This window comes from Antechinus flavipes, chromosome 4 (genome assembly GCF_016432865.1).
Source record: "Antechinus flavipes isolate AdamAnt ecotype Samford, QLD, Australia chromosome 4, AdamAnt_v2, whole genome shotgun sequence".
Taxonomy (NCBI): Eukaryota; Metazoa; Chordata; class Mammalia; order Dasyuromorphia; family Dasyuridae; genus Antechinus; species Antechinus flavipes.
The window spans coordinates 450,568,920-450,582,257 of record NC_067401.1 but is presented as its reverse complement, the minus strand read 5'-3'; the positions used below and the strand labels follow the sequence as shown (position 1 = coordinate 450,582,257).

Below are 13,338 nucleotides of genomic sequence, written 5' to 3'. Positions count from 1 at the left end.
CCAGGAACAAATCATTCTATAGCTCTGGCTAAGACAACTCTCTTGCCAGCCTATAAACAGAATGGCAGGTATTGATCTGCCCCAGTGAGTAACTACAACAATGAAATCTCAAGTATCGCTTAAAAAAAGAGTAGGGATCAAGAACCAGGGAAGTCAAGGAAAAGAGCTGGCCGGAAGGCAGAGGTCAGGGGAAGGCTGGGTTTCGACTCAGGACTGAAGGGGGAAGGTGTCTGGACAATGGAAGGGTTAGGATGCTGGGGCATTTGAGGTGTAGAGGGGGGTGCAGGAGCAGGGAGGGAAGGCACTCCCTTCACCCCTCCACCAGACTGATTTCCCCAGAGCAGGAGAACAGTGAATGTTTATTAACTGACTGAAAGACAATATACAAACAACTATAAAAATAATTTTTAGAAAGGATAACTATCTGAGCCTTGCTTTCCTTCTCTATTAAAATGGGAATATAACAGCAGCTACTTCCTTTTCCACTCCTTATGGTCCCCTCGGTGCACGGGTGGGCCTGAGGCACATGACTATGTCCTCGGATGCTTAGTTCTTCAGACCGTTCCACAGCTGGCTAAAACAACTGCTGCTTGTATCTGAATCCTGGTCTGAAGCTGAGCATCACTGGAATCCCTCAGGGATCCCTCTCTTAACTGTGAGACCCCTCTCCCCCTTCCCCTCCAACCCGATCCTTGGCGGGTGGCAAGGGGGTGATTTCTCCTCCTCCATTCGGTCCCATGTAGCTCGGAGCCTAGGAGTAATAATGGTCGTGATATCTATTAACACGTGGTTCTAAATGTTATGGATTATTTATTGAACTCACAAAGAGCAACAACATATTGATAACATAAAAATGGAAGGATGCGAACTTCAGGGTTGTCATGAGAAAGGAAATGTGCTTTAGTCTAATAGCTTAGACAAGAAAGGAGAGCGTTGTTTGTTCACTGGATTGTGATTTAGAGAAGTTTTTTACTGTGTTAAGTCAGAGGAGAAAATACCCCTAAACTCTGTGCAGTGAGGAAGCACTCCAAGAGGCACTGATTGCACCCCTGTATTCCCTAATATTAGAAAGTAACTGTACTTGAAAATAACTTTATAATTGAATAAGGGGACATTAGGAAAATACGATTGAGAACCAATATTATAGTAATTAGATAAAAGGAACATAAATGAAATAACTGCAGGAAGAGCATTGCCGTGGAGATTATAAATGAGATTCTGGCAGAGCAGAAAGCCCTTTAACTGTAATTTAGTGCGCACTATAGAATTATCAGCTCTGTGTGTTACTTCATCATATAAAAGAATATTTGATAATTTCCCCTAATAAGCACATGACAGCTCTTCATATTCTTTCATTAGAAATGATTAAGCAGGAGAAAAACAGGAGAGATTCCTTTCTTGGGGAAGGGTTCAAAGCTTCTGAGAAGGGCGTCGCTTTTGTGCTGGGGTTTCCATAGCATCCTGGCCAGAAGGATGCTGGAGCCAGCCTGAGCCACCAGGAGCTCGCCTTTGTAAAGGCCAATGGCGCCTTTCCAGTCTCCCAGCGGGCGTTCTTTCCAATTGTACCCAAGGAACTTCAAACCCACTCAAATTCCCTTCTTCGCTTGGGCTTCGGGCAGCCAGCCCCTGGGAAAGGGAGGTGACCAAAAGGGCCCAGTCGTTCCCAGCCTCCCACATGCCATTTCAAGGGCACAAAGAGTTCTCCTTCCCGCTAGCTCCACAGCTGTCTATCTTCAGGAACTCAGGGCAGAACTCCCCTGCAGCTTCGTCCACCCAGCTGAGCCAGCAGAAGTCTTCTTGGGAAAGTCCGAGGTTCTTCCTCTTCCAGCCCCTCCCAATAACTGCCCCTCTTTTTACTCAACCTACAGACCTCGCCAGCGTAGAAACAGACCTGGCTCATACATCAGGGGACCTGATTTCCAGAGCCACCTCAGAAGATGAATCCCTCCACCCCTCTGCTCCTAATTCTAATTTCAGCTCTACAACCATGAACCTAGGAACTCGATTATTTCTAAAGTCCTTTCCAATTCTATATCTGTGATCTCCCTTTTCCCCTCAATCTCTCCCCCATTTTCCTGCAGAAATCAACCTTAAAGATTATATATTACTACACCTTCATTTCCCAGTTGAAGAACTAAGTGAGGTGCCCTGGGTCGTGAGAACTGAATCCACTTCCTCTGGCTGTGGGTCTGCACGGGAATCCTCTGTAACCAAGCTGATTCTCCAATCTTGTGTGGATATTTACACTTTGGAAATCTGCAAAGCTGCACCCAAGTCTTGGTAGTGATGGAGAAATACTGAAGGAAGCAGAGAAATCGTGAAGGAAGCGTGTCATCCACACTTGGATTGGGGATAGGGGAAGATGCAGAGCTAGTTGTTAAATATACCAGAACCCTCCTAATCTGTGCAATGTGGCCATGGCTTCAGGGAAAGAAGGAGGCTCCTATTAATGGCTGATAAAGTTCACCTAACACAGTGCCAGGCATGTGGTACCGGACCAGCTCTCGTTGACTGATTTGTTGTTTGATGTCATGACGATCCTGTCTAATGGTTTTAAATCTAGCTCTGAGACTTAGATTATCCTGCCTATGGGAGCAATCAGCCTTTTGCATTAAGGCTGAAGGGTGATGGAGGAATTGGCTGGATCGATGGGGTCCCCTGGCACCATCAGACTATGTGAGCCTGACTGCCAAATTAAGAGTGTGAGGGCCTGCTTTTCCCTGCCTTGGGGAATAGGGCAATTTCTCAGGCCAGGTTATTTTAGAACTGGACATCAGAGGACCCTGATTGCAGGACCCACTAGAGCTCTGACCCATCAGATTTCTGGAGCAAAAAAAATCTCTTTGCATCTTATTCCTTCTCCTCCCTTCCCCACCTCCCACTCAACTAATTCCACTCCCTGTGAAATGCAAAGAAGAAGAGGTCCTTTCAAAAGAAAATCATTGCCTATCAAGGAGGGGCACTATATAATGCTTGGAGTTTTAAAAAAAGAAAGAACGGTCCTGTGAAATCTCTTATTCGCCTCACACATGACACTGCAACTGGGCAAAGTCAGACAGTCTGACCTTGGGGATAAGGTGTTTGAAACTGGCTAATGAGCCATGGCACGACCACTCCAAAATGAAAAGAAAATAAAAGAGGGCTCCAGTGAGGAAAGGAAATGACCCCCAGCTGTATCACGGGGAGGCTGGCAGGAGCACTCCATTGCTGTCAAGTTCCTCTTCCAGCTGTCATCTCCCAGGGCTTGTCCTCAGAGGGGACCAAAGAGTCTGGAGGCCTAAGATGGGAAACTTTCTGGTCTTTTCAAGAACAGAATCTGGCCCTAAATGACTCAGGGCAAGCTGAATAAACAGTTCTGGAGGCACTGACAGGACAGAAGCTCTTTTACCTTGTGTCTGTTCCTCAGCCTAGTGAGGAAGGACAGGCTTCATCAAAGTGAGAAGGACAATGGAGAGGTCAGCACCAAGGACAGATTGCTTGATTTGTCTCATTTGGGGTAAGATCTTACGGTAGCATATTCCCATACACCAAGATTTCTGTTTACTCATGTAGATCTAGAACTTCCAAGTTGCAAAGGGTTTCAGTAGCTATCTAGCCAATCTATTCCCTCCCCCCCCAAAAAAAAAACACACAACTACAACACCCCAGGAAGTCATTGCCCAGACACATCAGAGATCAATGGAAGGCCCATCCTTTCCAGGCAGCCCTATGCACTTGGGAAGCTCCTGTGTTTGGCAAGTTTCCTGACCTCCAGTCTGAAAAGATCTCTACCAATCCTCCATTGCTCCTGGTCCTGTCCTTTGGGTCCCACCAGAACAAATCAGAGATTCTTATCTAGCTCATAGATTTTAAACTGGAAGCAGCATCTCAGAGGCCAACCTCCCCAACTCATTTCCTAGAGAAGGAAAAGAGAGCCAACAAGGGGAAGGGCCTTTTCCCCCTAAGGTCACACACAAATAAGGTCACACAGTGGCAGAGGAAGTATTTGAACATGAATCTTTTGCCCTTTGAGTCAGTGTTCTGTCCACTGCACTGCCCTGCTTCAGCCACTGAGCTTTAAAGACTCCATCTCTTCATGTCATCATGGAATAGTATGGTTCAAGTTGTCCAAATGATCTGGCTAATAGAGAGTTTTTGAAGAATTAGAATTCACCATTCCTTTGACCTCCATGAAAGCACTGGTTTGGAGAGGACTGGAAATGATCTGTGTATTCCCAGGGGTGCTAGAGCAACTAGGTCCTTCCAGACTGGGAGGGGTGCAGGCTGAGAGCAGAAAGCAATTAATCAGTGTTTGTTCAAGTGAGTTGAATTGAGTAAGGGCTGGTGTGGATTCTGTATGTCACTCAAACTAGCTGAGCTGAGTTTTAGAAGCTTTATTGTCAGACAGTGAGCCATGAACAATGACCTTTCTGACTACAACTCGAAAGATTCGCATCAGCTATTAGAGGCGACCAACATAAGATTGAGATCAAAAATCCCTGGACTGATTCAGATCAACTCAATTCAAAAAAAGCACTTCCTAGGCACCCACTCTGTGCCATGCGCTGTCCTTAGTGCTGACGAGGCAAAGATCAAAACCCTACCCTCATGGGGATTACCTTCTCCAGTGGATATGACATGGATACAGAGACAGGTTCAAATTAAATATTTATTAGTTACTATCCATTTGACCTCAGACAAATCATTTTCCCTCTCTCGGAATAAGCGTTCTCATTTGTAAAATGAGAGAATCTAACCATGACTGCTAAGTTTCCTTTCAGCTCTAAACCTGGGATCTAAATGTCATCTAAGTGAATATAAAAATATATGTAATATTTGTAGTAATCATTGTCATAGTGGTAGCATTTATACAGAACCTTAATGTTCACAAAGATTTCACAGATATTAATTCATTTGATCCTCACAAAAACCCTGGGAGGTCAGTGCTACTATTATTCTTATTTTACGGATGAAGAAACTGAGGTCGCCTTCATTTCAACGACTTTCCCGGGTCTCACAGCTAGAAATTGTCTAGAGCCAGAATTTAAAATCAGTTCTTCTTGAGTTCTTGACAGGGCATCTGTTTGTTTGTTTTTTTTAAGGAAATGAACTTTTAAAAAATATTAATAAAATGAATTATAAATTGCTTGATCTTGGTTTCCTTCCTTGTCAAATGAGGGACCCAGACTCCAGGAGCCCTGAAGTCATGTTCAGCTCCATCATTCTCTGAGCCTGTTGGTCTGACTCAGAGACTGTGACTTCACTGAATTACAGACACCAGCTTCCAAAAACAATCTCTGCAACCTCTGGATTTCCAATAAATGTTTATGTCATCGAGCACTTTTGTTGAATTGCATTATAACATGTGGCAGGTCCAGTTAAGAGATTTCTATTTGATCGAAGACCCAGTGACAAAGTTTTTACTGTCTCTCGTCCATATATTTCCGTAAGGGTGTACCAACCTGGAAGCTTACTTGTGGTTTCCTTTCAGGAAGATCTCCAACACTTGGCTCAGCACTGGCTGGTTCACAATGACGATTGCCTTAGAGCTCTGTGACCGAATAAATGTCTATGGCATGGTGCCCCCCGATTTCTGCAGGTAGGATTTATTCTGGGAGCTTTCCTCATTGGCAGTGCTGAACGGGGTGGGTTTAAAGAGAGAGGGATGAGGGAAAATGGGCTGGATTTGGGGTCCGAGGGCCGGTCTCCACCTTGGCCACTGTTAGCTGTGGGGCCTTGGGAAACTTCCCTCACCAAGTCATACCTGTCAAATGAAGGGGTCAGAAGAGAGGGCACCTAAGGCCCCACCCAGTTCTCAATCTACGATCCTACATCTGATCCTGGAAACGTCTGATTCTGAACATCAGCCCTGAAGCATGTCTAACTGTCTTTTTGAAGCAATTAATTAATGTGTCCCAAGGTCTGCTTCTGAAGGTAACAAACAGCATTTAATTATATGGTATAAAATATTGAAAGTTTTTGTTTGTACTGCCAGAGAATTAATCCATCTTGTGGGTCTCACTTCTCCCTTGAATATTTATCAGCAGAGAGGAAGGCAATAATTGGCATGATATTAATGTGAAACGAGCATTAAGAAATATTAGTTTCCTTCTCCTTTGAAAGGAAAGTGGTGATTCTTTAATGAGCTAAAGAGGGTGATTCTTCTGACAGTTGGGACTGTTTTCTAAAATTAAACTCTTTCTCCGAGCCTGGCTCCCTCATCTATGCCATCTCTCTTGTGACTGCAAATCTGGAGCTGAACGCTTGGGCTTGCCCGATCCGGGTTTATTTTATTTTTATGTTAAAAGGAGTTAAGAGCATCTCCTCTGATACAACCTCTCATCTGAATGGCATGAGTGCAGCAAACTTTGACCCCCTCCCAAAGTCCAGAGGCTGATTTATTGGAAGTCACTGAAACCCTACCCATAATTGGGGCTCCTTAATGGGAATGAACCTCTTTAAAATATTTTGAAAATTATATTTCAGCGTAGTTTCCTTTGTAATCCAACATATAGTAATAAGCCTGATTTTTCTGGGCTCTGTCTGGGAGGCATTTTGTATGTGACCTTGACATGAAGGTCAGGCGCCCCTAGAGAATGCACTAACAGGAGTCTGCAGGTCTCGGGATGGGCTCCCCTCATCCTGACAGCTCCTCCAGGGACCAGGCAGGAAGATAGGGAGAGGTGAGGAAGGCTGGCCGGGAGATGACCGAGTGACCGGAGCCACCTTCCTCCTAGGGACACTGAAAGGGTCACATGTTGTCAGCTTCCAGGGAGGATGGAAGGGCATTGATGACACTTGGAGTCTTTGGTCTGGGGGACCAGAAGCCTCCAAGACATGAATTGGTCCCCTGTTACTTCTCCATTTAGAATTCGCCTCCGTGGGGCTGTTGGCTGCCCATCCGTGTAACGGCAGGCCCACACAGAACAATACCACGCGGCCGTCTATTAGGTATCGAGCTGCTCTGGCGCCCCTGCATATTCCCCAATCTGTCATCTGAATCCAAAGAATTATCCACACTGGGCCAGGCTCTTCAAGTGAAACAGGAGCATTCACGGTCCCCTGTTCTGAGGCACATTAACCCTTTCAGGCCCCAAGCAGCTGGGGGTCTCTTCACTGGAGCCCAGAAGTCTTATAGAACTTCTTGGTCAAAGTGATCGGCACCTCAGGCTTCAGTGAAGCATCCTTGTCTCTCCGAGAAAGCATCTTAGGGTCAGTCCATCCCTCTCAGGACCTAAGTCATATCTGAACCCTCTGCAGGAGGGGCGAGACCCCCGCCCCGGCCAGGGCTGACCCCTTTCTGAAGAGACAGTCCCCACACCCCGCAGGGAAGCCGAAGGGTCTGCTGAGGCGGCAGGTACCAGGGGACTCATCTCAGGGTACGGAGGTGAGGAACCTGTCCTGCATCTGAGCAAGGGACTTTGCTGCCGATGGAAGTGTGTTGGACACGCTGGAGCAAGGCCAGGTTAGAAGAGAAAAACAAGATCAGCACCTTAACTTCCCTTCGGTTCCGGCTTCAATTCCCCTGCAATTAGAGAGGATTCTCTGGATGTCTAAGCCGAGGTCAGAGAATTGTCTGAGTAGAGAGCTTCTGTCCAGAGGCAGCGAGGGCAGCCGGTCGGGAGAGAAACTTTAGGAAGCACTTACTGGGGCACTGTTGTCAACTAATGGGGGCAGTGGATAGAGCACAGAGACTGGAGTCAGGAAGAAGACCCCCCAAACTGTGTCCCTGGGCCAGTCATTTGGCCTCTGCCTACCTCGGTTTTCCCAATGGAACAATGGGAATAATAAAAGCATCTGCCTCCACGGCTGAGGAGAGCCTCAGATGATATCACGCTCAAGCTTTGACCAACCTTTCTGTATTGCCTCATTACAACAATTATCACTATTTGCCCAGACACTGGAGTGGAAAGAAAAGATTTAACTGGAACCTAGCAGTGTTCTCACTGGCTTTTGTGCAGTTTTGATAGCTGTAGAGACGTGCCAACTCCCTTGATGGGCAGAGATTCTAGTTTCTTGTGTTCCCAAAGAGACACACTCAGATCCCAGGGAGGACTCAGACATGAAGGGGGAGAGAGGAGGAAGAAGCTAAGATTATAGGCTGCAACGTGCCATCTTGGGCTGTGTGAGGAGAGGCCGGGGGGTCTAGCCTTGTGCCATCTCCTGCCAAGGGGTTTTGTTTAGTCCTGAGCTCCCTGGATGAGCTGGGAAGGGTTGGGAGAGGACACCCAGGAGGCAGCCACACTGTCAGGGTAGCTGAGGGGGCCCACGCCCATTTGGACGGGGCGCTGCCTTGGCCAACTTTTTTGCTGTTATAAGAATCCTTCTGATGAACATAGCAAGGTGCCATATTTGGCATTCTGGTGCCCACCTAAGAAACCTTTCTTCATTCTACCAAGGGGGAAACTGAGGCTCAGAGGAGTGAATTACTCTCCCAGGTCATTAAGGTAACCAACATCAGGTGGGGTTACTCTGAATGCAAGCCCAGCACTTACCTCCCTGGTCTCTAGATTCGTCCACAGCCCCCATGCTTCCCCCTAGGGCCATGTACCCACGGACCGAAAACTACAAATGAGGGGATGCAAGTAGCATTAGAGACAGCACCAAGACGTATTACTCTGCAGCAGGAAGGCCCCTAAATCAGGCCCCATCTCTTCTGGAAATCAAACCCTTTCTCTTCAGATGGAAATAAATTGCTGTGAACAATCTACTCTCGTCACCTTCAGAAGGAAGCGACGGAGGGCTGTTTCCAGTCTCCATTTCCATTGTAAATTGTTTGCTATAATAATGGGCTGCACATTAAAATTCTGCCTAATAATCTGATTTCCGGTCATCCTAGGTACATTAACAAGTTTACAACTCTCTGTTCCCCATCGTTTCTGGAGTATTAATTAGTGGAGTAATGGTTCAGAGTGATCACCACCATGGAACTAAATTAATATCTCATCCATAATGTGAAGGACATCTCAAAGGTACCATGAATATCAGAGAGTTGATTCTGCTAGAATTATTAGCCAGAGAGCATTAATAAAGCTGCCAGGACAACAGGGAAGTGTTTCTTCCTTGGCTTCCATCCACGGTGCAGAATAAAAGGAAAGCACAGGATTGGGACTGAATGCTAATGCTCCTGGCCGTGTTTGCTTTCATTTAATCTATCCATCAGGTACTAGTAAACTTGTGCTGGGCAGGTGTTGTGCTGGAAGCTGCAGACCCAGAGTCCCAGTTCCTGGGGGCTTAAGTTCTACTGGAGAGAGGGGAGTGCAACTTGTTCACATATAACCAACTAATAAGCAATTGTTCAGTACTTATCACAGCACAATCATCAGCAGAGTGCAATGCATAGAGCTGCCTTTGGTGCCCCCACTCCCAACACCTCCATGATCTTGGGCAAGTGACTTAGTGTTCTGGGCAACGCTTCTGGCATTTTAAGAATCAGTGCCTTGGTGGAGTGAACTTCCTCAGGTGGGAGGTTCACAGGTCTGGTCCCAGAGCCAGTCACTGTTCCAGGAATGCCATCACACAAAGGAAAGAGCTCCTTTTTTCCAAATTTTTAACACTCCTATTTAAAGTTTAAATTCCAAATTCTACCCTTTCCTCTCTCTCTCCCTCCCTAACCCTCCTTGAGATAGTAAACAATCTGGGTTGTATATGTGCAACTGTATAAACCGTTTCCATATTAGTCATCGAGAAGACTCAAATAAAAGAAAAAAGAATAAGAGAAAGTAAAAATTGCATGCTTCTGAGTATATCCAATCAATATCACTGCTTTCTCTGGAGGAGGATGGCATACTTCATCATTAGTACTTTGGGACTGTCTTTGATCACTGTATTGCTGAGAAAGCTAAATCACTCACAATTCTTCATCAAACAATATTGCTGTTACTATATAAAACATTCTCCTGGTTCTGTTTACTTCACTATACATCAGTTCAGGTAAGTCTTTTTAGGTTTTTCTGAAATCATCCTGCTTGTCATTTCTTATGTCATAATAATATTCTATTGCAATCACATACCACAACTTGTCTAGCCATTTCCCTTTGATGGATAGCCCTTTGATTTCCAATTCTTAGCCATCACAAAAAAGAGCTACTATAAATACTTTTGTATGGAAATAGGTTCTTTTCTCCCTTTTTTGAATGAATTGTGATATATATCTAGCAATAGTATAACTGGATCAAAGAGTATTCACAGTTTTTTGGCCCTTTAGGCTTAGTTCCAAATTGCTTTCAAGAATGATTAGGCCAATTCACAACTCTAACAATGTACACAACTCTAATAATACATTAGTGTCCCAGTTTCTCCACATCCTTTCAACACCCACCATTTTCTCTTTTTTTCATATCAGCCATTCTGATAGTACCTCAAAATTATTTTACTTTGCTTTTCTCTGATGTAGAGCATTTTTTCATATCATCATAGATAACTTTAACTTGTCTGAAAATTGTTTTTCACATTCTTTTACCATTTATCAGTTGGGGAATTATTTTTATTGTAAATTTGACTTAGCCTTCATCAAAGATAGTTGTTGCAAATTTTCTTTTAGTTTTTGCTTTCTAATTTTGATTGCATTAGTTTTGTTAATGCAAAAACTTTTTATCAAAATTATTTTATAATTTTCTATTTGTTATTTGGTCCTAAAGTCTTCCCTTATCCATAAATCTGACAAATTATTCCATGCTCTCTTAATTTGCTTATGGTATTTCCCTTTATGTATATAGCATGTACCCATTTTTGACCTTATCTTGGTATACAATGTGAGATATTATTCTATACTTAGGTTCTGCCATACTATTTTCCAATTTTCCCAGAAGTTTTTGTCAAATAATGAATTTTTGTCCCTAAAGCTTTGATTTAGGGATTATCATGTCCTAGAATAGATTACTGTGATCATTTACTATAATTTGTACCTAATCTATTCCATTGATCCACCATTCTGTTTTGTAGCCTGTACTAGGTTGTTTTGATAATTATAACTTTATTATACAGTTTGAGATATGGTATGGATAGGCCATTTTTTTCATTGATTCCCTTGATATCCTTGACTTTTTGTTCTTCTAGATGAATTATTTTTTCCAACTCTATAAAATATTTTTTATAGTTTGATTGGTATAGTAATAAATAGACTCAGCCTACCCATGAGCAATTAATATAATAATATAATATAATAATAACAGGCATCTTTGTTACATGACTTATTGAATTGGGAAGGTTTCTAGCTGATCTCCATTCCATATAAGGCTTGTTGATGGTTTGAGGTAAATATTGCTTATCATTTTAATGTAAGCTCCATTTATTCCTATGCGCTCTAGTGTTTGTTTAATAGGAATGAGTGCTATGTTTTGTCAAAGATTTTTGTCTGCATCTATTGAAATAAGTACACAATATATTGTGACATACTTAACATGTATTGCCATCTGGGGGACGGGGGTGGAGGGAGAGAGGGGAAAAATCAGAAAAGAAGTGAGTGCAAGGGATAATGTTGTAAAAAATTACCCTGGCATGGATTCCCTCAGGAATCATTGAATTGTCTCAGAGAATCCAATGATTCCTGAGGGGTTCTGTCAATAAAAAGTTATTTAAAAAGAAAAAAAGGACACAATTTCTGTTGGTTTTATTATTGATATGGCGAATTATGCAAAAAAAATTTCCTGATATTGAACTAGCCCTGCATTCCTGGTACAAACCCTACCTGGTCATAGTGTATGATTCTTATGATATATTGCTGTAATTTCTTTGCTAGTGTTTTAGTTTAAAATTTTGCATCAATATTCATTTTAAAAATCGGTATACAATTTTCTTTCTCTGTTTTGACTCCACCTGGTTTGGGTGTCACCACCCTAGTAGTGTCATAAATTTGGTATGACTCCTTCTTCTCCATTTTTCCAAATATTTTATATAGCATAGTGATTAATTATTCTTTAAATGTTTGTGAATCCATCTAGTACTGGGGAAATTTTCTTAAGGAAGTTCATTGATGGCTTCTTCAATTTTTTTCTAAAATTGGATTATTTAAATATTTTGTTTTTTCTTCTCTTCTAATTTATATTTATAATTTATATTTTTGTAGATATTCATCCATTTCATTTAGATTGTCAAATTCACTGGCATATAATTGGGGAAAATAGTTCCTAACAATTGTCTTAATTTCCTTTTCTTTAGTGGTAAATTCACCCCTTTCATTTTTGATACTAGTACTTTGGTTTTCTATTTTATTCTATTGTGTTTTTTTTTCCATTAAACCAAATGCTAGTTTTATTAGCTTAATTGTTGTCTTGCTTTCAATTTTATTAATCTCTCCTTTAAATTTTAGGATTTCCAATTTGGTATTTAATTGGGGATTTTAAATTTGTTCTTTTTCTAGTTTTTTTCTTTTAGTTGCAGGCCCAAATCATTGATCTTCTTTTTCTCTATTTTATTGATAGAAGCAATTAGAAGAAGAAATTTCCCATAATACTGCTTTGGTTGCATACCATAAATTTTGATATGTTTGGTATGGTATATCATAATTATGGTATTGTTGTCATTTTCTTTAATAACATTGATTTTTTTCTCGAGGCAAGTGGGGCTAAGTGATTTGCCCAAGGGCACACAGTTAGGAAGTGTTAAAGTGTCTGAGACCAGATTTGAACTCAGATCCTCCTGGCTTCAGAGCTGTGCTATCTAGCTGCTCCATTATCGATTTTTTCTATGATTTATTCTTTGATCACTTTTTTAGGATTTGATTATTTAATTTCCAATTAATTTTTACTCTCTCCATTGTCCATCACTGAATGTGATTTTTATTGCATTTTGATCTGAAAAAGATGCGTTTATTATTTTTGCTTTTCTAAATTTGATTGTGATTTTTTTATGTCCTAATATAGTCAGTTGTTACAGTTACCATGTACTACTGAGAAAACAATATATTCCTTACTATTCCCTTTCAATTTAAGGAAAGCATTTCTTCCCAGATGCATGAGCATGTGCAAGCTAATGGTTATAGGAGAGTCAGAATCATACAGCAAGAGAATAACTGAGGCATCACAAAGGATAGTCTTTGAGTGAGCCAACGATACTAAGAAATGGAATTGGAGGAAGACCCAGGGATACTGTGCAAAGGTGGCAGGACATGGAGTATTAAGTATGGGGAGACCAAGCAGACCAGTTTGGTTGGACACTAAAATATATGGGGATGAGCAATATATAACAGTCAAGAAAAAAAGTTTGACTGAAACTTAACTGTGGTGAGCTTTTCTTTTATGTAAACTTTTAAATTTATTTATGTTCTTGATTTTTTCTCTTTTTTTTTAAATTTGGATTTATGATGTCATTGATTCAGACAACTCCTGGTGTGGAAATTCCTCCCACAGATACAGATCA

At 42.1% G+C, this 13,338-nt stretch overlaps 1 protein-coding gene across 2 annotated transcripts in view; it reads left to right on the top strand.

Moving 5' to 3' along the window:
- ST6GALNAC5 (ST6 N-acetylgalactosaminide alpha-2,6-sialyltransferase 5) overlaps positions 1 to 13,338 on the top strand; it is a 215,396-nt gene that overhangs the window by 187,714 nt on the left and 14,344 nt on the right. For both annotated transcript variants that reach the window (XM_051999389.1, XM_051999390.1), the window contains exon 4: positions 5,471 to 5,578. In XM_051999389.1, the coding sequence (XP_051855349.1) occupies positions 5,471 to 5,578 (108 nt within the window). The remainder of the gene's footprint in view (positions 1 to 5,470; positions 5,579 to 13,338) is intronic.